General features: G+C 40.2%; 1 protein-coding gene across 5 annotated transcripts in view; it reads left to right on the forward strand.

The window, feature by feature from the left end:
• The window catches only part of SPTLC2 (serine palmitoyltransferase long chain base subunit 2), a 116336-nt gene extending 91378 nt beyond the window's left edge, over window positions 1-24958 (forward strand). For 2 of the 5 annotated variants that reach the window (XM_060127154.1, XM_060127254.1), the window contains 3 exons: window positions 2304-2439; window positions 5089-5218; window positions 19679-24958. In XM_060127154.1, the coding sequence (XP_059983137.1) occupies window positions 2304-2439; window positions 5089-5218; window positions 19679-19798 (386 nt within the window). In that variant the 3' untranslated portion in view covers window positions 19799-24958. The other 3 variants (XM_060127425.1, XM_060127500.1, XM_060127336.1) reach the window with 2 other exon arrangements.
• The last annotated feature ends 2094 nt before the right edge of the window (window positions 24959-27052 follow it).

A 27052-nucleotide genomic window follows, 5' to 3' on the forward strand; every position in this document is an offset into this window, starting at 1 on the left:
ATGGCTCACGGGCCCAGCCGCTCCGCAGCATGTGGGATCCTCCCGGACCGGGGCACGAACCTGTGTCCCCTGCATCGGCAGGCGGACTCTCAACCACTGCGCCACCAGGGAAGCCCCGAGATTCATCATTTTTGCATGTATCAGTTGTTCCCTTTTTATGTATTTTCTTTCTGTCTTCATCATGTTTCCTCTACTTTTCTGAATGTATGGAGTATATTTATAATAGCATTTTTGTATCCTTGTCTGCTAATATTCTGTCATTTCTGGTCTGTTTCTATTGATAGACTTTTCTCCTAGTTGGTGGGTCATATTTTCCTGTTTCTTTGAATGCCTAGAATTTTTTATTATACGTCACACATTGTGAATTTTACATTACTAGGGGCTGCATTTTGTATTCATTTAGGTAATAATGTTGGACTTTGTTCTTGGAATCAATTGGATCCTTTTAAGACTTGCTTTTAAGGGGTGTTAGGGTGGGCCAGAGCAAGTTTTAGTCTAGGGCTAATTTAGCTCCACTACTAGTGTGATTCTGAGGTCTCTCCATTTTGGTTGGTGAAAATAGAAGCTATTCCCACCTGTATGAGTGCTGGGAATTGTTCAGTCTGCTGCTTTCTGTTGGAGCTTTCTCCAGCCCCTCATAGTTTCTTTTCATACGTGTTCAGATCAGCGCTTTGCCACATGCTCTTCTGTAGACCCCCAAAGGTCTCTCGTGCACCTTCCTCCTCCCCTGTTGTGTGCCCAGTAAATTCTAGCCACCTTAGCCTCCCCAACTCCAAAATCTGATGTCTTCGACTGACAAGACTAGGTCCCCACTCCTGGAGCAGCCCGGAACCCGTCTCCAGGTGGTATGAGGACAGTCCAGAGACTCACTTCTGTTTTCCCTTCTCTGCAGCAGCACAGTCCCCCACTGCCTGGGGCCCAGTGTCTGAAAACCATTTTGTAATATACTCTGTCCAGCTTTCTGTTGTTTACAAACAGGAAAGAAAATCCGGTTCCTAGTACTTTATCATGGCTGGAAGTGGAAGTCTCTTATTCTAAATGTAGAGTAAGCATGTGTTGGTATTTCTAGGGGAAAATTAGAGTACGTGGCTCATCAGTTGTCAACATAAACTTAACATACCTTAATGTCTGTTTTAATATGTGTAAGATGTATGTCATAAGTTAAGTGATGTTCTTCAGGGTTCACACTAAACTAATCTAAGCTTGTATTTGCTTCTCCGGTCAACTTGAAATTATTTACATATAGAGTATTAATTTGGGGTTATTTGCAGCAAACTTATCTAGAGTAGTTTCCCATCAATGACGGATATGTTAGTGTTTTGATTCTAAGGACATTTGTTAGTCATCTGTATTTGCAATTGATTAACTTACCTTTGAGCTGTATGGTTGTATTTTTTAAAATATGAATTTGCTTGCTTTCTAATATATGTGAAAATGACTGCAACCTTTTCTTATTTGTGAGTATTTGTGATTTAGAAAACCATTAAACAGTTCTTAGCCCTTTGCAAGTTGATCTTTTGAATTTATGTCTTGCTCTCTGTAACAGAACGATTGTTTTTGGACATCTGTTCATAGATTGACCTACCATAAAGTCAAAACCAGGCCAAATATTTAGTCAATCAGCAGTTAGAGAAATGTGTGTCTTAATCCATTTGTGTTTTAGGGAAGATGAACAAAGTAGGATTAAAAATATGATTTTTACATTATTATATGTGTATGCTATTGCTGTCTGGTAGAAGTTTTAGGGAAATGGTAACATAAACTCTTAAGAGGAAAATATGGGGCTCTGAATGGTTCTGTCTCTGGTCTTATGTGTAAAATTATTTGCAGCACGGTTTTTGGAATGAATATTGAAGTTGAGAGGCCTAGCTTCTAGTCAACTGTGCCACTCATTATTGTGTAACTGTAGGCCACTCACAACCTTTGTGAGTCTCCTAATATATAAAATGAGAATGATGATAATTATCCAACCTACTGTAAAGGGGTGGTAGAGTGTTAAATGAGGTAGTATCAATGAAAATGTTTGAAGATGCTAATGTGCCATGGAAATACTGGTCATTAAACTTTATTTTGTACATTACTATAAAGTCTGCTATCAACACCTACTATGACAGAATACAAACGCAAGATATATTTGTTTCTACTTATTATTCCATACAGTTTACTGTGCAAAAATATTTTATATGGGAAAGGAAGAAACAAAACATAGAATTGATTGATAGAATAGAGATGGAGGAGATTGCTGTCTTTTTCCACTTCTTCTTTCTTAGTATTATTTTGTTTCCCTCCCCATGATTTTCCAGGCAAAGAGTGTATACAGCAGTTAGCTGAAAACGTCAGATATTTCAGAAGACGTCTGAAAAATATGGGCTTCATCATCTATGGAAATGAAGATTCTCCAGTGGTGCCTCTGATGCTCTACATGCCAGCCAAAATTGGGTACCTTTTTGCAGATTACAGATTGCCCTCTTATTAGACTTAAGGTTTACCATGATGTGAGACCAGGCTTATATATTTTGTTAGGTAAAATTGTCTTGGCCTCATTATGTTAACCTTTGTTTGCTAGATCTGCCGTAGATTAAACAAGTGGATTCCAATTTGTAAAATATGTTAACTTGTTAGTCTTTCCTTAAACAAACATTTGAGTTTAATGCACTCTTCTGGGGGATTGAGATAGATCAGTGAACAAAGCACAGAAAAACCCATGTCCTTGTGGAGTTTATGCTCTACTGGGGCAAGAGTCAGACAAACGTAATAAATAAAGAAATTATGTAATACGCTAGAAGGTGTTAAGGGCTATAGGAAAAAAAAGAGCAGGATATGGGGTTTGAGAGTGCACTGTGGGTGGGCAGATTACAGTATTAAATGGGGTGGTCACCCTCGACAGCCTCAGGGGTAAGGGAAGATGACATCTGAGCTTGAACTAGCTGAGCAAGTTAGCCACTTGGAGGAAGAAGCTTCTGTGCAAAGGCCACAATGCAGGAACATACTTAGCTGATGGAAGACTAGCAGGAGGTGAGTGGAGCTGAAGTACAGTGCCCAAGGGGGAACAGTGAGCCATGAGGTCAGATGTGCACTTTACACCAGCCTCTCTGGCTTGTGCAAGGCGTGTATAATGGAAATCTTTGCCCTGGAATAGCTTTCAATGTATTTGAGAAGTACAGATGTATAACGAAACCAAAATATATATGAAAAGCAGATATGAAGTGGACAAATCTAATTATTTGCAAAATAATTATGTGCAAAATTGCACCAGAGATATAAAATAAAGGAGTCAGACTTCCCTGGTGGCGCAGTGGTTAAGAATCCGCCTGCCAATGCAGGGGACACGGGTTTGATCCCTGGTCTAGGAATATCCCACATGCCGCGGAGCAACTAAGCCCGTGCGCCACAACTACTGAGCCTGCGCTCTAGAGCCCGCAAGCCACAACTGCTGAGCCCGCGTGCCACAACTACTGAACCCCACGCACCTAGAGCCCACACACTGCAACGAAGAGTAGCCCCCCGCTTGCCGCAACTAGAGAAAGCCCGTGCACAGCAAAAAAGACCCAACATAGCCAAAAATAAATAAATTTATTTTAAAAATAAAATAAAGGAGTCATCTGCTTAGTATAGGTTCAGTAAAAAAGGCACATCTTTTCAGATTTGTGAGTTTTGACTGGATTGTAAATATAAAATTGAGTAAGGATCATTTCTCAGGTTTAATGGAACTCATTAAAGGAGCAAATATTTCTATTCATCTTTGAATCCCCAGTGCCCACCACAGCCCCTTGCACTCAATAAGTGTTGATTAAAGTGAATATAGGAGGGAAAATTAAATCAGGGAACCTGGAAGTATGGTGATTCCAAAGTTAGTGAATGGGGGATATTGGGAAAGGGTGCTCATTGAGGGAAAAAGAGGAGTTTAGTTTCCAGTAGGAAGTCATATGGGCAATTGGCATTATGGCCTTCAGAGGAGATGGAGGAAATGAGGGAATCCTACACCAAAGCAGAGGTATAGGATTTCCCTCATTCTTCTTTAAATGGAATTATCATCATAAATAAACTCAAAAAGTTACCTGTTCTGGAGGATTGACTTAGTCTAGAACGCTTTCTTTAGAGAGGACTGTGTCTAATTTTTCTATACAGGTGAAACTGACTATGTACGTTATAATTAAGATTTAGAGAGAGTAAGGCAGAATTGGAATAAAGCACTAGACAGTTCGGGAGCATGTGCTAAAGATGCAGGACTTGGCCTGACACAAAGGAAACACATTGAAGAGGATGTACTGTTACTAGGAGTGGGGAAAGCTGGTGCTATTACTAAAGTGAGTGGAATTTTTTATTCTCAAACAAATGCTTTAAACAGCTAAGGGAAAAGTCAGAAAGGAATAAGGTAGGTCAACAAGAGAAAAGCACAAAGAATAACATAATTTAGTAAATAACAAAATTTACATGAAAGTTAGAATTGTATTAATTAGGCAAGATACAGATGTAGAGTAAGGTCACATGCCACGAGTTTGACTTGGGATGGGGGGGTTAAACAAGAACTGTGGTCTGGGTGGTCATCTGAAGTCTGGGGATGCTGGCCTCACAAACACCAAAGGAAACCCTGAATTACAAAGGCAGCTCAACACTTAAGTCAATCCAAAAAATGCCTGGTCTGGAAGGCTAGTGCTTGGCCTTTCTGCCAGCAGAAAGATGTCCAGATCCTTTGCATCCTTAATCTTAAGAATTTTTTAAACTGCCAAGCCTGCAAGGACCAGGTTTTAAACTCAAGTTCATTTTGAAACCTCTGAACGACTGTTACATGTCAGTGACACCTTAAGGCTACAGTTGCAAATTACTTTAGGCAAGCCCTATTAAAAATTGGTCTGTGCCAACAATATTCTTTCACCTTTCTGAAGGAAACTATTTGGGAGAAGACCACTTTAGGATTGAATGAAAGAAGTCTTTGTAAACTGTCAATTTTAACTTTCATAGAAGTTAGAAGAAATTCCTCATAGAACTGTCTAGTGCCTGTATCACCCAAGAGTTTACATCATTCAGGCCTTTGTACTGTGTGATTTATTATTCTTCCTGGTTTCTTTTCTTGTTTTCCCTCTGCAGCGCCTTTGGACGGGAGATGCTAAAGCGGAATATCGGTGTAGTTGTGGTAGGATTTCCTGCTACCCCAATCATTGAGTCCAGAGCCAGGTTTTGCCTGTCAGCAGCTCATACCAAAGAAATGCTTGATACTGTAAGTAGACATTTTCACTTTGATGTAATATACCTTATACTAAGAAGGCCTGTATATCAGATGAAATTAATCATCTGTTGGTCCTGATGCTCTCTGAGCACCTGAGATATTTACTGGTGAAGTAGAGGAGGGAGTGCACAATGCTGCTTAATACATTGCTATTTACAAAAAATTGCAAAACTGTTAGCATCACCCACCAGACACTGCATGATCAGGGCTCTAGAGAATTTTCTGGCTTCATCTTGTTCCACTCTCTCTCATTATGATCTCTACAGCTCTACATTCTCTTTCTACTCTAGCTGTTTCTCCCCTGAGCTTTCTCGTGGGTTGTTCTGTCTGTGGCAGTTTCTCTCTTGACCTTTCTCTCCCCTTTGCCTGGCTGACTGCTACTCATTCTTAACATCTCCACTTAAAAGAAACTTGCTCAAGGGTTTTCCCAAACCCTCTTGGCTAGATATTTCTGGAAATCCTAAGACTCTCCCCTAGGAAATTCTTTACACCTGTAATTATTTAATGGCAATCTTTACCATTAGATAAATCTTTAGGAGGGACTAAGTCTATTTTTCTCATTCTGTATCCCAGGACCTACCACAGTGCCAGGCACATAGTAGGAGCTCATAATTATTACTGAATGTAATTATTTATGGTCTCTTAATATGTTCTCATCTCTTGATATTCTCTTAATATGCTATTATTTCACACCTGAGACTTCAGACTTTTTTTTTAGCATTTTTTATTTAATTTTTTTTTTTTTTAGAATTTCTAGTGTATTTTTCCCTTTTGAATTTTTTCTTATCCTTCTGTTGGTTTATTTTGCTATTATTTTCTAACTTTTTGATTTGGATATGGATTTTCCAATGAACACCGTGTCAGTGGAATCCCATATATTTTAGTAAAGCACACCTTCGTATCAATATCAGTATTTCTAATGTTTTTCTTATTTCTCTCTGAATTAGGATTGGCTTATTAATTTTTAAAAAATATTTATTTTATTTTTGGCCGCGTCGGGTCTTAGTTGCGGCATGCGGGATCTTCGTTATGGCATGCGGGATCCTCCACTGCGGTGCACAGGCTTCTCTCTAGTTGTGGCATCTGAGCTTAGTTGCCCTGCAGCATGTGGGATCTTAGTGCCCCGACCAGGGATTGAAGCTGCATCCATTAAACTTTTAAATTCTAGTCCCTCTAATATGTATATTGGATAACATGATGACTTTAGATTGTATTTCCCTAATCACAAATGTTGTTGAACCTTTTTTTTTTAATGTGCCCAGTTGCCATCTGTGTATCTTCTGTGATAAAGTATCTGTACAAGTTTATGTCCAAGTTTCATTGTTGATCTTTTATTTTCATATTATCAAGTTTTTAGAGGTCTTTTAGGCTATTATTCATATTCAGCATCATTTTTTGAAAAAAGGCTATCATGCCTCCATGTGTTTTCCTTAACAACTTTGTCAAAAATCAGTTGAATATATTGTGTAAATTCATTTCTGAAAAGTCTGTTCTGTCTCATTGATTTAGGTGTCTGTCTTCTCACCAGTATCTTGATTATTTTTATTTTTTAAAAAATTTTTATTTTATAGTGGAGTATAGTTGATTTACAATGTTGTGTTAGTTTCAAGTGTACAACAGTGATTCAGTTTGTACATATACATGTATCTATTCTTTTTCAGATTCTTTTTCCATATAGGTTATTACAGAGGAGTGAGTAGAGTTCCCTGAGCTGTACAGTAGGTCCTTGTTATCTATTTTATATCTAGTCATGTGTATATGTTCATCCCAAACTCCTAATTTATCCCACACCCCCACCATTCCCCTTTGGTAACCATAAGTTCGTTCTCTAAGTCTGTGGGTCTATTCCTGTTTTGTAAATAAGTTCATTTGTATCATTTCTTTAGATTCCACATATAAATGTTATCATATGATATTTCTCCTTCTCTGTCTGACTTCACTTAGTATGATAATCACTAGGTCCATCCATGTTGCTGCAAATTATTTCATTATTTCATTCTTTTTTATGGCTGAGTGATGTTCCATTGTATATATTACCACACCTTCTTTATCCATTCCTCTGTTGATGGACATTTAGGTTGTTTCCATATCTTGATTATTGTAAATAGTGCTGCTAGGAACATAGGGGTGCATGCATCTTTTTTAATTTTAGTTTTGTCTGGATATATACCCAGTAGTGGGACTGCTGGATCATATGGTAGTTCTAGTTTTAGTTTTCTGAGGAACCTCCATACCGTTTTCCACAGTGGCTGCACCAGCTTACATTCCCACCAAGAGTGTAGAAGGGTTCCCTTTTCTCTACACCCTCTCTAGCATTTATTGTTTGTAGACTTTGTAGACTTTTTTTTTTTTTTTGAAGTGTGTGCAGTGGTGAAGAGTACCATGATGTCTAGTCAAGCCTGGTCCACTGTTGTTTTTTTTTTTTTTTGGCTGCATTGGGTCTTCATTGATGCACCCGGGCTTTCTCTAGTTGCGGTAAGCAGGGGCTACTCTTCGTTGCAGTACGTGGGCTTCTTGTTGCGGTGGCTTCTCTCATTGTGGAGCACGGGCTCTAGGTGCGTGGGCTTCAGTAGTTGTGGCACACAGGCTCAGTAGGTGTGGCTCGCAGGCTCTAGAGCACAGGCTCAGTAGTTGTGGCGCATGGGCTTAGTTGCTCTGTGGCATGTGGGATCTTCCCAGACCAGGGCTCGAACCTGTGTCCTTTGCATTGGCAGGTGGATTCTTAACCACTGCGCCACCAAGGAAGCCCTGTTAAGTAGACTTTTTGATCATGGCCATTCTGACCAGTGTGAGGTGATACCTCACTGTAGTTTTGATTTGCTTTTCTCTAATAATTAGTGATGTTAAGCATCTTTTCATGTGCTTTTTGGCCCTCTCTATGTCTTCTTTGGGGAATTGTCTGTGTAGATCTTTGCCCATTTTTTGATTAGGTTGTTTGTTTTTGTGATATTGAGCTGCATGAGCCATTCATATATTTTGGAAATTAATCCTTTGTCGGTCGCATCACTTGCAAATATTTTCTCCCATTCTCTAGGCTGTCTCTTTGTTTGTTTGTTTGTTTATTTATTTGGCTGCGTTGGGTCTTCATTGCTGCACGCGGCCTCTACTTAGCGGTGACTGGGGTCTACTCTTCATTGCGGTGCATGGGCTTCTCATTGCCGTGGCTTCTCTTGTTGCAGTGCGTGGGCTCTAGGCATGTGGGCTTCAGTAGTTGTAGCGCATGGGCTCAGTAGTTGCGGTACGCAGGCTCTAGGTCACATGGGCTTCAGTAGTTGTGGCACATGGGCTTGGTAGTTGTGGCTCACAGGTTCTAGAGCGCAGCCTCAGTAGTTGTGGCGCATGGGCTTAGTTGCTCCGCCGCATGTGGGATCTTCCCAGACCAGAGATTGAACCCGTGTCCCCTGCATTCGCAAGCAGGTTCTTAACCACTGTCCAGGGAAGTCCTGTCTCTTTGTTTGATTATCGTTTCCTTTGCTGTGCAGAAGCTTTTAAGTTTAATTAGATCCCACTTGTTTATTTTTGTTTTTATTTTCATTACTCTAGGAGGTGGATCCAAAAAGATATTGCTGCAATTTATGTCAAAGAGTGTTCTGCCTATGTTTTCCTCTAAGAATTTTATGGTATCTGGTCTTACATTTAGGTCTTTAATCCATTTTGAGGGGTTTTTTGTATATGGTGTTAGAGAATGTTCTGATTTCATTCTTTTACATGTAACTGTCCAGTTTTCCCAGCACTGCTTATTGAAGAGATTGTCTTTTCTCCATTGTATATCCTTGCCTCCTTTGTCACAGATTAATTGACCATAGGTTCGTGGGTTTATTTCTGGGCTTTCTATCCTGTTCCGTTGATCTATAAGTCTGTCTTTGTGCCCATACCATGCTGTTTTGATTACTGTAGCTTTTATCGTATAGTCTGAAGTGAGTATAGCCTGATTCCTCCAGGTCCATTTTTCTTTCTCAGGATTGCTTTGCCTATTCAGAGTCTTTTACGTCTCCATATAAATTTTAAGATTTTTTGTTCTAGATCTGCAAAAAATGCCCTTGATGATTTGATAGGGATTGCATTGAATCTGTAGATTGCCTTGGGTAGTATAGTCATTTTGACGATATTGATTCTTCCAATCCAAGAACATGGTTTATCTTTCCATCTGTCTGTGTCATCTTTGATTTCTTTCATCAGCATCACATAGTTTTCAGAGTACAGGTCTTCTGTCTCCGTAGGAAGGTTTATTCCTAGGTATTTTATTCTTTTTGATGTGACGGCAAATGCGATTGTTTCCTTAATTTCTCTTTCTGATCTTTTGGTGTTAGTGTATAGGAATGCAACAGATTTCTGTGTATTAATTTTGTATCCTGCAACTTTACCAAATACATTGATGAGCTCTAGTAGTTTTCTGGTAACATCTTTAGGATTTTCTATGTATAGTATCATGTCATCTGCAAACAGTGACAGTTTTACTTCTTTTCCAATTTGGATTCCTTTTATTTCGTTTTCTTCTCTGATTTCTGTGTCTAGGACTTCCAAAACTATGTTGAATAAAAGTGGCAAGAGTGGACATCATTGTCTTGTTACTGATCTTAGAGGAAATGCTTTCAACTCTTCACCATTGAGTATGATGTTAGCTGTGGGTTTGTCATATATGGGCTTTACTATGTTGAGGTAGGTTCCCTCTTCTTTTGGCTGCACTACGTGGCTTGTGGGATCTCAGTTCCCCAACCAGGATCAAGCACAGGCCACTGCAGTGATAGCACTGAATCCTAACCACTAGGCCACCAGGCAACTCCCAGAAGTAGGTTCCCTCTATGCTCACTTTCTGGAGAGTTTTTATCATAAATGGGTGTTGAATTTTGTCAAAATTCTGCATCTATTGAAATGATCATATAGTTTTTATTCTTCAATTTGTTAATGTGGTGTATCACACTGATTGATTTGCGGACATTGAAAAATTCTTGTATCCCTGGGATAAATCTCACTTGGTCATGGTGCATGATCCTTTTAATGTATCATTGGATTCAGTTTGCTAGTATTTTGTTGAGGATTTTTGCGACCATGTTCATCAGTGTTACTGGCCTGTAATTTTCTTCCATTGTGGCATTGTTGTGTGGTTTTGGTATCAGGGTGATAGTGGCCTTATAGAATGAGTTAGGGAGTGTTCCTTACTTTGCAATTTTTGGGAATAGTTTCAGAAGGATAGGTGTTAACTCTTCTCTAAATGTTTGATAGAATTCACCTGCAAAGCCATCTGGTCCTGGACTTCTGTTTGTTGGGAGTTTTTATACACACACACACAGTATTTTTATTTCTATTTATTTTTTGGCCACGCTGCATGGCATGTGAGATCCTAGTTCCTCGACCAGGGATCGAACCCACACCCCCTGCGTTGGAAGTGCAGAGTCTCAACACTGGACCACCAGAGAAGTCCCTGTTGGGTGTTTTGGAAATTAGTTTATTGGAAATTAGTTTTGGAAATTAGTTAACTGCTATCAGTTTCAATTTCAGTACTTGTGATTGGTCAGTTCATATTTTCTGTTTCTTCCTGAATCGGTCTTGGGAGATGGTACCTTTTTGGAATTTGTCCATTTATTTTAGGTTGTCATTTTATTGGCATATAGTTGCTTGTAGTAGTATCTTATGGTCCTTTGTATTTCTGTGGTGTCAGTTGTAACTTCTCCCTTTTCATTTCTAATTTTATTGATTTGAGCCCTCTCCCTTTCTTCTTGATGAGTCTGTCTAAAGGTTTATCAATTTTGTTTATCTTTTCAAAGAACCAGCTTTTAGTTTCATTGATCTTTTCTATTGTTTTTTTTAGTCTGTATTTCATTTATTTCTGCTCTGATCTTTATGACTTCTTCTACTAACTTAGGGTTTTGTTTGTTCTTTCTCTAGTTGCTTTAGGTGTTAGGTTAGGTTGTTTCTTTGAGATTTTTCTTATTTCCTGAGGTAAGCTTGTATTGCTATAAAGTTCCCTCTTAGAACTGCTTTTGCTGTGTCCCATAGGTTTTGGATCATCATGTTTTCATTTGTCTCTAGGTATTTTTTGATTTCCTCTTTGATTTTTTCAGTGATCCATTGCTTGTTTAGTAGCATATAGTTTAGCCTCCAATTGTTCGTGTTTTTTACAGGTTTTTTTCTTGTAATTGACTTCTAATCTCATAGCATTGTGGTCGGAAAAGATACTTTGATTTCAGTTTTCTTAAATTTACTGAGGCTTGCTTTGTGGTCCAGCATGTGATCTATCCTGGAGAAATGTTCCATGTGCACCTGAAAAGAATGTGTATTCTGCTGCTTTCAGGTGGAATGCTCTATAAATATCAATTAAGGCCATCAAATCCAATGTGTCATTTAAGGCCTGTGTTTCCTTATTGATTTTTTGTCTGGATGATCTGTTCATTGATGTAAGTGGGGTGTTAAAGTTCCCCCACTATCATCGTGTTATTGTTGACTTCCCCTTTTATGGCTGTTAGCATTTGCCTTATATATTGGGGTGCTCCTATGTTGTGTGCATATATATTTCTAATTGTTATATCTTCTTCTTTGATTGATCCCTTGATTATTATGTAGTGTCCTTCTTTGTCTCTTGTAACAGTCTTTAAAGTCTATTTTGTCTGATATGAGTATTGCTACTCCAGCTTTCTTTTGAATTCCATTTGTATGGAATACCTTTTTCCATCCCCTCACTTTCACTCTGTATACATCCGTAGATCTGAAGTGGGTCTCTTGTAGACAACATGTATATGAGTATTGTTTTTGTATCCATTCAGCCAGTCTGTGTCTTTTGGTTGGAACATTTAATCCATTTACATTTAAGGTAATTACCCATATGTATGTTTTTATTACCATTATGTTAATTGTTTTGGATTTGTTTTCACAGGTCTTTTTTCTTCCCTTCCTCTTCTGTTCTCTTGTTATTTGATGACTATCTTTAGTGTTGTGTTTGGATTCCTTTCTTTTTTGTTTGTGTGTACCTATTGTAGATTTTTGGTTTGCAGTTACCATGAGGTTTTGGTATAGCAGTCTGTCTACATACAAGATTGTTATAAGTTGCTGGTCTCTTAATTTCAAATGCATTTCCAATATCCTGCATTTGTACTCTCCTCATGATTGTTGGTTTTGATATCGTATTTGTGTGTGGATGATTTCCTACCTTTACTGTATGTTTGCCTTTACCAGTGAGCTTTCCCATTTGTAATTTTCTTGTTTCTAATTGTGGCCTTTTATTTTCAACCTAGAGAAGTTCCTTATGCAATTGTCGTAAACCTGGTTTGGTGGTGCTGAATTCTGTCAGCTTTTGCTTGTCTGTAAAGCTTTTGATTTCTCCGTCAAAACTGAATGAGAGCCTAGCTGTGTAGAGTATTCTTGGTTGTAGGTTTTTCCCTTTCATCACTTTAAATACATTGTGCCACTTCCTTCTACCCTGCAGAGTTTCTGGTGAAAAATTCAGCTTATAACCTTATGGAGATTCCCTTGTATATTATTTGTTGCTTTTCCCTTGTTGCTTTTAATATTTTCTCTTTGCCTTTAATTTTTGTCAATTTGATTAATATGTGACTCAGCATGTTCCTCCTTGGTTTTATGCTGTATGGGACTCTGCACTTCCTGGAGTTGGGTGACTGTTTTTTCCCCCGTGTTAGGGAAGTTTTTAGCTATTATCTCTTCACGTATTTTCTTAGGCCCTATCTCTCTCTCTTCTCCTTCTGGGATCCCTGTAATGCGAATGTTGGTCTAATGTTTAATGTTGTTCCAGAGGTCTCTGAAACTGTCCTTATTTCTTTTCATTCTTTTTTCTTTATTCTGTTCTGCTGCAGTGATTTCCACCATTCTGTCTTCCAGCTCACTTATCCGTTCTTCTGCCTCATTTATTCTGTTACAGATTCCCCCTAGTGTATTTTTCATTTCAGTTATTGTTTTGTTCAACTATGTTTGTTTGTTCTTTATATCTTCTAGCTCTTTGTAATACATTTCTTGTACCTTCTTGGTCTGTGCCTCCATTCTTTTTCAGGTAGATTGCCTATCTCCACTTGACTTAGTTGTTCTTCTGGGGTTTTTATCTTGTTCCTTCTGTGGAACATATTCCTCTGCCATCTCATTTTGTCTAACTTTCTGTGTTTGCAGTCTCCATTCCACAGGCTGCAGCGTTGTAGTTCCTCTTCCTTCTGGTGTCTGCTCCTTGGTGGGTGAGGCTGGTCTAGAGGCTTATGCAGGCCTCCTGGTGGGAGGGACTGGTGCCTGCCCACTGGTGGGTAGAGCTGGGTCTTGTCCCTCTGGTGGACACGGCCATGTCAAGGGGTGTGTTTAGAGGCAGCTGTGGGCCCAGGAAGACTTTAGGCAGCCTGTCTGCTGATGGTTGGGGCTGTGTTCTCGCTGTGTTGGTTGTTTGGTCTGAGGCATTCCAGCACTGGACCCTACAGGCTGTTGGGTAGGGCCAGGTCTTGGTGTCAAAATGGCAGACTCCCAGAGAGCTCATGCCAATGAGTACTCCCCAGTACTTCCACCACCAGTAACCTTGTCCCCACAGTGGGCCACATCGGCCCCCCCCACCTCCCCAAGCGACCCTCCGAGACCAACATGTAGGTCTGGCCCTGGCTCCTATGTAGTCACTGCTTTTTCCCTTGTGTCCTTGTGTGTGCCTTCCAAGAGTGGAGTTTTTGTTTCCCTCAGTCCTGTGGAGTTCCTGTGATCAAGCCCCACTGGCCTTCAAAGCCAAATGCTCTGGGGGCTCCTCCTTCCGATGCCAGACCCTCAGGCCGGGATGCCTGATGTGGGGCTCAGAACTCTCATTCTTGTGGGAGAACCTCTACCATGTAATTATTTTCCAGTTTGTGGGTCACCCACCCAGTGGGTATGGGATTTGATTATATCGTGAATGCGCCCCTCCTACCATCTCATTGTGGCCTTTTCTTTGTCTTTGGATGTAGAATATCTTTTTTAGCAGGTTCCAGTGTTTTTTGTCAATGGTTGTTCAGCAGTTACTTGTGATTTTGGTGTTTTCGTGAGAGGGGGTGAACTCAAGTCCTTCTATTCCACCATCTTGTCTCTAACATCTTCAAGATTTCAGACTTTATATTACATAAGTATTACTTTCTGAGAGTTTATAGAGCTCTAGAACATATTTGCATAAAATTAGTTGATAGAAATATCATAATATTAATTCATTGGAGAGCTACTAATCTTAAAGAATATTATGAATGTATGTTTTTAAAAGTTTAATTGACATTTTAATTTTCTTAACTGCTAAAGATTTTGATTTTTCTTCCCTATTTCTTCATAGCAAAACTCCTACCAGTATGAGTATATTCTTAATCTTCTTCTGACACTGAAATTGAATTCAGTTTATTGATACTGTATCTTTGTTTTTCTTCTTTTTTATCTTGATTATACCTTTTGGATTTTTTCCAATAGATTTTCCCTTTACTCAAAAATCTTACTGGTGAATTTCTTCATTGATTATTTTTTAACCCAGCAATATCAACTTTTCTTCCACTCTACTTTATTTGGGTGTTTAGGAGTTTCAGCACACCTTTTTTTTCTTTTTATTTTTCTTTTTTTTTTTTTTTTTGCAGTACGCGGGCCTCTCACTGTTGTGGCCTCTCCCATTGCGGCGCACAGGCTCCAGACGTGCAGGCTCAGCAGCCATGGCTCACGGGCCTAGCTGCTCTGTGGCATGTGGGATCTTCCCAGACCAGGGCACGAACCCGTGTCCCCTGCATCGGCAGGCAGACTCTCAACCACGACACCACCAGGGAAGCCCAGCACACCTTTTAAAAAAATATGTGTCATTAAATGCAATGGCTATAGTAATTCACTGTGTTTTATAACAGTTTTTACTCCTGATAACTGTACACATTCAAGAAATCATTTAGGGACTTCCCTGGTGGTCCAGCGGTTAAGACTCCACACTCCCAATTCAGGGGGCCCATGTTCAATCCCTGGTCAGGGAACTAGATCCAGCATGCCACAACTAAGAGCCCACATGCTGCAATGAAGATCCTGCATGCCACAACTAAAGACCTGGCCCAGCCAAATAAATAAATAATTTTTTAAAAAAAGAGAGAAATAATTTACATGTAACCAGTATATCTTGTTAGATTTCTGTTGCCAACAAACGTGTTTACCAGTTGAGAGTGCTAATATTTTTCTCAGAAGATCCACTTGCAGGATTATTTGACTTTGCCTTCCATTTAGGTTTTTTTTTTTTAATTTATTTGTTTATTTATTTATCTATTTATTTATTTATTTTTGGCTGCGTTGGGTCTTCATTGCTGAGCGTGGGCTTTCTCTAGTTGTGTGAGCGGGGGCTACTCTTCGCTGCAGTGGCTTCTCTTGTTGCAGAGCACAGGCTGTAGGCACACAGGCTTCAGTAGGTGTGGCTCGTGGGCTTCAGTAGTTGTGGCATGTGGGCTCAGTAGTTGTGGCTCGTGGGCTTAGTTGCTCCACGGCATGTGGGACCCTCCAGGGCCAGGGCTCGAACCCACGTCTCCTGCATTGGCAGGCGGATTCTCAACCACTGCACCACCAGGGAAGCCCCATTTAGGTTTTTTTAAGCATAAAGTGCATTTTTTGAAACCACAGGTTTGTTGAAGTCAACAAACCTTATGATTTGTCTTATGATTTTTTTATGTCTTATGATTTTGTCTTATGACTTTTGTCTTATGATTTTTTTATGGATGTAAACATGAAAATTATGAGATAAAAATGAACTTTCATTTATTAATGGGCCCCATGACATGATTCTGTATATAGAAAATGCTATACAATTCACACACAAAAAACTAATCTGCTAGAGCTAATAAATATATTCAGCAAAATTGCAGAGTAAAAGACACAAAACTTAGTGTATTTCTATACACGGGCAGTGAACACATGAAAAGGAAATTAATATTTCATTTATGAGAGCATTCAAAAGAATATACTACCTAGGAATAAGTTTAACCAGGGGAGGTGAAAGACTTGCATATTGCTATGAAACATTGCTGAAAGAAATGAAAGAAGATTTAAATAAATGGAAAGATACCCTATGTTCATGGGCTGGAAGATTTAGTATTGTTAATATGGAGTACAGCAAGATCTGTAGATCCATTGCAATCCGTATCAAAATTACAATGGCTTTTTTTTTGGAAGAAGTAGAAGAGCTGATCATCAAAGTCATATGGAATTGTAGGGGGCCCCAGATAGCCAAAACAATGTTGAAAAAGAAAATAGAAGTTGGGGGACTCAAATTTCCTGATTTTAAAACTTACTTCAAAGCTACAGTAATTGAAACAGCGGAGTACTAGCATAAAGATAGACTTATAGACCAATGGAATAGAATTAAGAGTCAAGAAATAAACCCAGACATCTATGGCTAATTGAATTTTCAACAAGGGGCTAAGACTAGTTAATGGGGAAAGTATAGCCTCTTCAACTAGTGGTTCTATACAGCTGGATAACCACATGCAAACGAATGAATTTGTACCCTTACAACATGGATGAGCCTTGAAAACATTATGCCAAGTGAAAGAAGACACAGAAGACCACATTTATATGAAATGTCTGAAATAAAGTCATTGGGTCAGAAAATAGATTGCTGGTTGTCAGGGCTTAGGAAAGGAGGAATGAGGATGTGAGTAGGGGGTTTATTTTTTGAGGTGATAATGCTTTAAAATTAGATAGTGATGAAAGTTGACAACTTTGTGAATATACTCAGAAGCACTGAATTGTAAACTTTTAAAAAGGTGAATATTTTGGCATGTGAATTGTATCTCAATAAAGCTATTATTTTTTAAAAGAAGAAGAGCAAGCTTATTAGCTCAGGGGTGCACAAGTATCCGAGAATATTCTCTTATTCAAGGGCCATACTCAACCCTAAATTAACATGTTTTTTCCCTAAGAACCCATCTTACCCTGTGATCTGGAGGTTCAGTGTAAGTGTAGACTATTTGTTAACAGTTGGTACTTGTAATGCTTCATTATTCCTAATCTAACCAGGTAACCCCACATCATGACCAGCAGTTTCTAGTTACAATTTTATCTCTTTTTTTCCTTTTTAATATTTATTTATTTATTTATTTGGCTGCACCAAGTCTTTAGTTGTGGCACACGGCATCTTCGTTGCGGCATGCGGGATGTTTAGTTGCGGCATGTGGGCTCTTTTAGTTGTGGCATGTGGGATCTAGTTCCCCGTCCAGGGATTGAACTCGGGCACCCTGCATTAGAAGCACAGAGTCTTAACCACTGGACTACCAGGGAAGTCGCATAATTTTACCTTTAATAAAACCCATTCATCTGAGATAGTTGGTGTGGTATCAGTCATAATCTTGTTATCTAGATCCCTTTGGGCTACTGTGGCTTTTTTTTTGTCTCTATTCATTTTCTTTTTTAATTGATGAAAAATATCATGTTCTTCTGAATATCCTTTACTTTGTGATCTTAGTAAGTCATGTATTGTTTTAAATTAATAAATCCTGTATCAGAGGTCAGGGGAATAAACAGTTAATGGGTTCGCTCAGCTGAAATTCTATCTTAAATTGTTTCTATATGGAGCTTTTAATTAAACCTCTTCTCAAAGGTACCACTGTTCAGATAGCATGTTGAAGTCCAGCTCTTATTTGCTTTTTATATTTTTCACATTTGGAGTGAAGAGTATTTTTTTCTTATGCTAGAATAAATAAGGAATACTACTTCTTGGTGTTTCTTTTTCCTCTCTACAAACACTGATTTTTTTAAAGTTAAATTTAGGAACAGGTATATGTGTCTATTTACTGATAATCAACTGATTCCCTTTTCTGAACTAGAAGATGTACATTTTCATATGGGATTACAACCATGAGAGTGGACAGAAGATTTATATGATGTGATGGAAATTTGGAGAGTCAGACTTAGGCAATAGGGCTTCTACTGCCCACATTACCCTTTCTTAGTCTAATGAGATGGTGTCCTAGATAGAGCCATTGTCTCCAGAGCTGAGGCCTATTAGACCCACTAGGCAACATCCACATGTGCTTGGGGAGTGAATAACAGGGCTGGAGAGCTGCCATGACCTGAAAATGCATTCTGTGACCTGAGCCAGGTGCTTTTATTAGAAAGCCTTAGAATCTAGGATTCCAAAATTTTTGCTATCTTCCATGGATTTTTCTGAGAGGTATCTGGGGCTTGGAATTTCCTTGTCCTTCCATTAAACATTTTCTAAGAAATTCTGAACATATATCCCTTTCTTATATTGTCATTCTCTATTCTGACTCTCTGTGTGCTGCTTTTTGGAAAGTTAACTGTGTGAACTATGAGTTGTGTACTTTGCTGTATGTATGTATACTTCAACCAGGAGTTGGGTTTTGTTTGTTTGTTTTTAAGTACGTATAAGAAACCATACACAGATTACCAGGCCTACCTGGTAATTGCAATCAGGAAGAGACTTTTCATCACTTGTCTTAGTGTTTTAATTTTTATAAGAAACATATTTGAAAAATAAAAGAGCAGGTTTTATAGAAAAGAAAGTTATACTGAGAGACTTTTGATGGAAAGACAAGATAATCTCTCAATGGTAGGATTTGGGGGTTTTAAATCAAACCTGAGTTTAAATGCTGGCTCTGTTCCTTTCCTTGCTGGCTTCCACTTTTTCTTACTAAGTCTGCACAGCAGCCCACTTTGGGGACTCTCTTCATCTTGCATCTAGGAAGCATCCCAGTGCAGACTTCTCCTCACTTTTGTGGTAGTGTGATAACAGAAAGAGCAAGTACTGGAGGGTAAAAGGAGAAATGACAAATTATAGCCAGCCTGGCAAATTCCTGATACATATTCCTTCTTCTTCCAAGCATGTCATATATTTTTTAAAAATATTAAAATGCTCTTTCTCTTTTTTAAAAATATTTATTTATTTATTTATGGCTGCGTTGGGTCTTTGTTGCTGCGCGCGGGCTTTCTCTAGTTGCGGCAGGCGGGGGCTACTCTTCGTTGCGGTGCGCGGGCTTCTCATTGTGGTGGCTTCCCTTGTTGTGGAGCACCAGCTCTAGGCATGTGGGCTTCAGTAGTTGTGGCGCACGAGCTCAGTACTTGTGGCTCTCAGACTCTAGAGCACAGGCTCAGTAGTTGTGGCACACGGGCTTAGTTGCTCCACGGCATGTGGGATCTTCCCGGACCAGGGCTCGAACCTCTGTCCCCTGCCAATCCCCTGCATTGGCAGGCGGATTCTTAACCACTGCGTCACCAGGGAAGTCCCAGCATGTCCTATTTTGATGAATTATACCCTTTATTCTGCATCCCTGCTCTTCACAACCTGTTCTTCATGGTCAGCCCGATGTCCTTGCTCAAAAAGCAGCTCTTTCCATTGCTAGACTCTAGTCTTCTCAGAGTAAATGCATTGGACATGGTCCCACCACAGGATAATCTTGCCATGATTGTTTTTAGAAAAATAAGGCACCAACTGTGTCTTCCTCCTCCTGGCTCTGACTAACCTCTGCTCTGTCTTGTATATTTTAGGCTTTAAAGGAGATAGATGAAGTTGGGGACCTATTGCACCTGAAATATTCCCGTCATCGGTCGGTACCTCTATTGGACAGGCCCTTTGACGAGACTACATATGAAGAAACAGAAGACTGAGCCTTTTGGTGCTCCCCTAAAGGAACTCTCCCTCACCCAGGAGAGTGTGTGGCCTTTCCAGTCCAGTTGCAGGAACCACACTTCTTGTGCAAGAGATTTCCTCAACTACTGACGGTGGCCACCTCCACTCTAAATGATATTTTGTAAATAGTGAAAAACTGCTTCACATCCTTCCTTTGCTACATCACCTTTAAAAAGAGAGGTGACTCACTTTGCTTTTTTGTCCATTAAAAAATGTTTTATTTTATAACTATTCTACTTGTGAAATCACACTGACCCTACCCTGTCTCTGGCTAACCACGCAGGCCATTTTCCTCTCCCAGCCGCCTCACAGATGTGGGCCCATCCAAAGCTCCTGCTGGGCCTGGCACTACAGCCTCGAGACTCACCTGGCCCTCCTTCCTGGGGAGCAAGTGCCTTCCACTTACTTCCAGTCCAGGTCTCAGAGGTTGCCAGCCTTGGAATCCTTGTTTAACCAGTCACGTAATCAACCAAAGCGTTTTAATGTGTCTTAAGTTTAGCCATTTAAGAAAAGTAGTAAACACTAACATTGCTGAAACTCCCTGTCATTGTATATCCCTCCCTGGCCAGGAGCCTCCAAGGCTTGGTCTTATTCCATTTTGTTCTGGTCACCAGATGATATCTTCCTTCACCATCAAATGTTTCTTCGTAATGGTCACCATCTGAGGGCATGTCCAGTTTCTGGGTTCTTCCCAAGCTGGAATCTAACACTCCCACCCCCTGTTTAAAACACTTAAATGTTTTAAAAGCACCCACATCCCCCTCTGGTCAGACCTCGGTGCCGAAGTCGACTCACACCGCACCCTTCTGTGTACACAGCTGCTCCAGAGTGATGCGCCCTCCTGCGTGGTGAGAGCAGGGAGAGGGCTGACTGCTTCTTGTAGAATGTCTGTGGTCTCCTTCTGACTGCTTTCTACTTTTCAAAACTATGACAGCCTCTGCCTGGGTTTGGGTCCATATTAGGGTTTCAACTGATAAAGGAGAATGTTGGTAAATCTCCGCTCAGAAATCATTTGTCATGTTCCTAATTTAAGGATTAAAGTTTATTAACTTACCCTTTTTAGAAGATGACCCATTTAAATATCACTCTGGGGACTCCCTGGTGGCGCAGTGGTTGAGAGTCCGCCTGCCGATGCAGGGGACATGGGTTCGTGCCCCGGTCCGGGAGGATCCCACATGCCGCGGAGCGGCTGGGCCCGTGAGCCGTGGCCGCTGAGCCTGCGCGTCCGGAGCCTGTGCTCCGCAACGGGAGAGGCCACAACAGTGAGAGGCCCGCATACTGCAAAAAAAAAAAAAAAAAAAAAAAAAATCACTCTGAGTGATGTTTCTCTTTTATTCTTAATGTCCTAATGCAGTTCTAACCTGGCATCTGGGGCTTTTAGGGGCTCCATCTCCTTCCATTACCCCTTATTTTTTCCCTGAGAAATTCTGAACACTTATTTATTGCTAAACTGGGATCCTCTATTTTGACTCTGTTTTCATACCAAGTAAGGGGATTTCTTTCAGCGAGCTTTATACTGCTTGACCAAAGAGCAAATCTGAAAATCACCATGTTAAAGTTCTTACTTTCTTCTGTTGACCAAAGCTTAAGTGAAGAGAACTTTTGACTTTTTTTATACCCAAGATCAGCTTGTCTTTTAGTATTATAGGGGAAGGACTGGGAACAGAATGGAAAAACATTGTGTGAAAGTAGTTTTGTACATCTCTATTTTTGAAATCACTCCTTTTATTGGTAAAAATTTTCAGTCCAAATTCTCCTGGGCATCTTGTCATCAGCTGTGGTATTTTTGTGCAGATACATGTAGTGGAGGATGTAAGCAATGCTATTGTTTGTGAAGTTTTGTTTTCATGTCTTAAGTTATCTTTGGTCACTCTCAGCATCTGAGAGCCTTAAGCCCTTGAAATATTCCAAGGTTTTATTTTAATTTTTTAAAGAATAGAAAAAAGTGAAAAGAACCAAGTAGAGATGCCGGGACTGCATTTAGCATGTACAAGTTGAAGTAAAAAAGATTGTGGTAACTAAGTAATTAGTCCTGTAAAATAAAATACATTACTAACCTTTCCTGCACATCTAGGTCCTCACCATAGAACCCCATTAGAACCAGAGAGCTTTTGCGCTGAAGTTACCATTTAGTGATGTAGGGTTTGCAGAAGTCACAAACTTAAAGCAATGAACTTAATGGCCAGTCTTTTATTTTGGCTTGCATGAAGTCACTGCAACTTAAAATGTCACTTAATATGGGCATTTAAATATATATATATATCACTTTGCTATGCAGTTATTTCAGGATAAATGCAGTTAAGTTACAGATTTATTTTGAAGAGAGAAAACTCCTGTGATCTCTCTAGGACCTCTACTTTCTAGAGGACAAAACATTACACACACTGGTTGTCTCTTCTTGAAACTGTAATATAAATCTAGGGTCCAGTCATATCACAAATATCATTACTTAACCAAGCACTTGGGGAAACACAAGTGTATATAAATACTGTCATTGGGAATGAGTAGAAATCTGGGACAAATAAGTATTGTTTAGTACATGGTTTAACACAGCCTACTTCAAGAATCTGATGGGATTCAAACAGGCATCAGCTAACCATTACTACCAAGGCTGGTCATCAGAGTTAGTCGATAGAGGTGTGACTAATCCTCATTACTTTTTCTCATCCCTCTTATTTAGCTTTGTCTTCATCCATTTCAGGTTTATACCACCTTTTTTCTGCAGATCACATCAGAAACCAGGAAGTTTATAACTAGGGGACATCAAAATCACACCCAAAGAATGGATCAAGTGGCAGTGGCAGATTCTCCTCCCACCTTTATTTTAAAAGCCTTACCGTAGAATATGGCATACGTTCTAGAGCATTGAAAGAGAATGTTCAGGGGCAGGGTCTTTGAAGCACTAAACTTTTCGCTTTGCTTTGGAACATTTTTTCCCTTTAAAAAAACATTCTGGTCTCCAGAGCCCAGAGTACTGTTTGCTTGTTTGAAGAACTTCTCGTCACTGTCTTAAACTTTTGTGATAAGGTGAGGATTTCATATGGTCAGACACCCCTCTTCCTCATGTAGTCATGGAAGGTGAACAGAAATAACCCGACACAACTACTGAGGGCTGCGTGTTTGCCTGATGCCCTTTCAGAGGCCAAGGCCCTATTTCTTCCCCCATGTGCCTCTTTCCAAATTGATGAGAATCTCTGGCCCCTTGTCATACTGGATTGGGCAGCAGCACAGAACTTCTAGTCATGTCATAGGCAGTGAAGAAAGAGAATTTGGGTTCTTGTTTTGTATGAATTTGTGGCAAAACCACCTAGAAAAGGTTAAATACAATTGACTGTCTCCTGGTTCTCTCTCTCTCTCTTTTTTTTTTTTTTGGCTGTGCCACGTGGCATGTAGGATCCTAGTTCCCCGACCACGGATCAAACCCGCGCCCCCTGCAGTGGAAGCGCGGCGTCTTAACCACTGAACCGCCAGGGAGGTCCCTCCTGGTTCTCTTGTATAAAGAATTGCTGTGCCCTAATTCCCAGGGTGTCTTTCCTGGTGTTCTAGGTAAGCCAGAATAGGTTTTAATCTGTACTTGCTATAACCCATGTGGTTAGAAAAAATGGGAAAGTTGTGGTTTTCCTCTGTCCACTTTCATGAAGGTCAAGAACTGTTGAGTACTTCACACAGGTAAAATCATCTTAGCCCAAAGGAGTTATGAAGAGGGAGTTACGAAAATCAAAGGATTCTTCTTGGCTGTTGAACAGCTGTTTTCTTAATCCATTAAGCCAGTTAATTAAAACACCTTCCACATAAAGAAAAGCTTGTCCATTCTCTCTTCAGCTTTATCCACATGAAATGCAGTGTTCAGGCTCCTAGCCATTTGCCATGTGCCCAGATAGCTGGGTTAGAAGGCTGGCTTCCTCCCTTATCATACAGAGGAAATGCCAGGACTGGCCAGTGATCCCTTTGCTTTTAATGTGTAGAAAATGCTGTTGCCCCTTTTGTCATTTCTAGTGACTTCTGTTTTTTAAGCACCTTTTGCTATAGATTGAGCCTTTTCTAGGGAGGAAACCGAAAGGGCTAGCTTGAGCCCTCATTGGAAATGTTTATTCTAATGTCTCTGCTGAGTCTGAGGTATCACATTCCCAGTCATCCTTGTGACTGACTTGGGGGAGCTGTGGGCAAGGTCTTGTTTACTGTGTAGTGCACGTGATAAATGGCCTTATAAACTGTGATTTTTTTTGTGGTATGATGAGTTTATTAAACTGACCATAAAGAATTCAGTGGCTCTTAAACTGCCTTTACTGTGTTTTTAATGAAGCACACCCAAAGCTCTGTTCTTCTGGAGCAGTTACAGGGAGGTTGAATGAAAGGTCAAAATTAGAGCAGTGCCCTGATGTGCCAAGTGTCCTGCCTTGTTGCTGTCTGCGTGGATAGTGGACCCTTCCATACACAAGGAGCCTTAAGCCCACTCAGTGTCTGCTTTTTCCAACACAGTTCCCGGCCTTCCAAGGAAGTGTGGGACATATCACTGACTAGGGGGGAGTGGTGACTTCTCTTCCCCCTTGATGTTAGGTCTTGTTATCTCAGTGGTGTTAATGGTTGGAACGATAAAAAGCATCCTTGACGGTTCTTCACAGGATACTGGTGAGATCACCATGTCAGCCAGCATGCCAACAGTCTTGATGATCCCTCTCTGGATAAAGGTAGCTAACATTAAGAAGGGGGAAAGAGAGAAAATAAGAATAGAGAAATAGCTTATGGAGAGCCGAGATCGTATTTTGTTGGCCCATATTTTTTCATTCCTGTAAACTGGAATTTGCAAGAGGTGCTGTGATAACCCTTCTCCAGTCCTGTAATGCTCATACAATCTGAGAAAGAGAAGGGGAAATATAAATAAAACCTTTTAAAATTTAGTGTTGTGTTAAAATGTCACTCTCTCCCTTACCCACACCCCTCCCTGGTCTCCTTTTTTTGCCAGATGACTTTTCGTTGCTGTTGTTGTTGGATGACTGTCAAGCTATAAATGATGGGTTGGGGGAGGTGTATCCATTTTGAGAGTGCCTGTTAAGAGCTGAAGGGGAACAACTTGAGATGACTTAAGAATCATCCCATGAAATATATTGTTTTGCTCCAATAAAATACTCTGAAAGCTGTATCTGCCTCTATTCATTAAACCAATAAATACTGAGTGCTGTTTCCATGCCAGGCACTGCACTGAGCATTACCAATAACAGCGAACAGAAAGTTATGGTTCCTACTTTTGTAAACACATAGGCACGTGAACCATATATGTTGTATTAGAAACTGCTAAGTGCCATGAAGGAAAGGCAAAGAGCCTGGTAAGATTGGAACCAGTGTCTAGTTTAGACAGAGGTGATAGAGGAAGCTTTTCTAAGGATTGGAGGATCTGAAAGCAAGGGTGTGGTTGATGCTCGCAAGAATGGTGAAGTGGGGCTCAGCAGGAGGTGGTAGAGGCTGCCGCCCTGGGTGACTTTATCTTACACACCGGGGAAAACCAGTGAAAAGTTGTAAGCATTGAAAAAATAAATACCCATTTGGGACTTTGCTGGTGGCGCAGTGGTTAAGAATCCACCTGCCAGTTCAGGGGACACGGGTTTGAGCCCAGGTCCGGGAAGATCCCACATGCCGCGGAGCAACTAAGCCCGTGCACCACGACTACTGAGCCTGCACTCTAGAGGCCGCGAGCCACAACTACTGAGCCCACGTGCCGCAACTACTGAAGCCTGCGTGCCTAGAGCCCGTGCTCCACAACAAGAGAAGCCACCACAATGAGAAGCCTGCGCACCACAACGAAGAGTCGCCCCTGCTCGCCACAACGAGAGAAAGACCATGCGCAGCAACAAAGACCCAATGCAGCCAAAAATAAATAAGATAAATTTTTAAAAATTAAAAAAAAAATACCCATTAGCATGCTTTTTTGTAGACAATGACAAGTTGATAAAATTTATGTGGAAATGCAAAGGACCTAGAATAGTCAAAACAATTTTGTAAAGAAACTTATACTACCTGATTTCAAAACTTTGTACAAAGCTACAGTAACCAAGACTGCAACTGGCATTAGATTAGTCATATAGAACAATAAAACAGAATAGGGAGTCCAGAAATAGACCCACATGTGTATGGTTAGCTGATTTTTGACAAAAGTGCCAAGTTAATTAAATGGGGAAAGGACCTTCAACCTTACGTCACATACCACAGTTGACTCAAATCATAGACCTGAGCATAAAAAATAAAAAAATATGAAACTTCTTGGAGAAAATATTAAAGAAAATCAGTGACTTTGGGTTAGGTGGCAATGATTTCTTCAGACACGAAAAGCATGACTGAAAAAAACTGATAAAACTGGACTTTATCAGAATGAAAATTTGAGAAGACAATGTAGTTTGCAGACTGGGATAAAATGTCCAGAATACATATATCCGACAAAGGCTCTCTGTTTAGAATATATAAAGAGTCCTTAAAGCTCAATAAGGCAAGATTATGAAATTAAAAATTGGCAGAAGATTTGAACAGACACTTCACAAAAGGAAGTATACTAATGGCCAATAAACACATGCAAAAATGCTCAATATCATTGGTCATTAAGGAAAGGCCAATTAAAATTGCAATAAAATTCTACTACTCACCCACCCTCTAGAATGGCTAAATAGAAAAAGAATTACAGGGCTTCCCTGGTGGCACAGTGGTTGAGAATCTGCCTGCTAATGCAGGGGACACGGGTTCGAGCCCTGGTCTGGAAAGATCCCACATGCCGCAGAGCAGCTAGGCCCGTGAGCCACAACTACTGAGCCTGCGCGTGTGGAGCCTGTGCTCCGCAACAAGAGAGGCCGTGATGGTGAAGAGGCCCGCACACCGCGATGAAGAGTGGCCCCCGCTTGAGGCCCGCGCACCACGATGAAGAGTGGCCCCCACTTGCCACAACTACAGAAAGCCCTTGCATAGAAACGAAGACCCAACACAGTCAAAAATAAATAAATAAATAAAAGATTACTAAAAAAAAAAAATTACAATACCAAGTGTTGCCAAAGGTGGGAATGCAAAATGGTACAGCCGTTGGAGAAAACAATTTGGCAGGTTTTTGACACCAATTTCACCCAAGAGAAGTGAAAGCATGTCCACAAGAGAATTGGCACTTGAATATTCATAGCTCCTTTATTCGTAATAGCCCCAACCTGGAAACAATCCAAATGCTATCATAGTTAATGGGAAAAGCAGCAGAATGGTCA

Source organism: Lagenorhynchus albirostris, chromosome 1 (genome assembly GCF_949774975.1).
Source record: "Lagenorhynchus albirostris chromosome 1, mLagAlb1.1, whole genome shotgun sequence".
NCBI classification, from domain to species: domain Eukaryota; kingdom Metazoa; phylum Chordata; class Mammalia; order Artiodactyla; family Delphinidae; genus Lagenorhynchus; species Lagenorhynchus albirostris.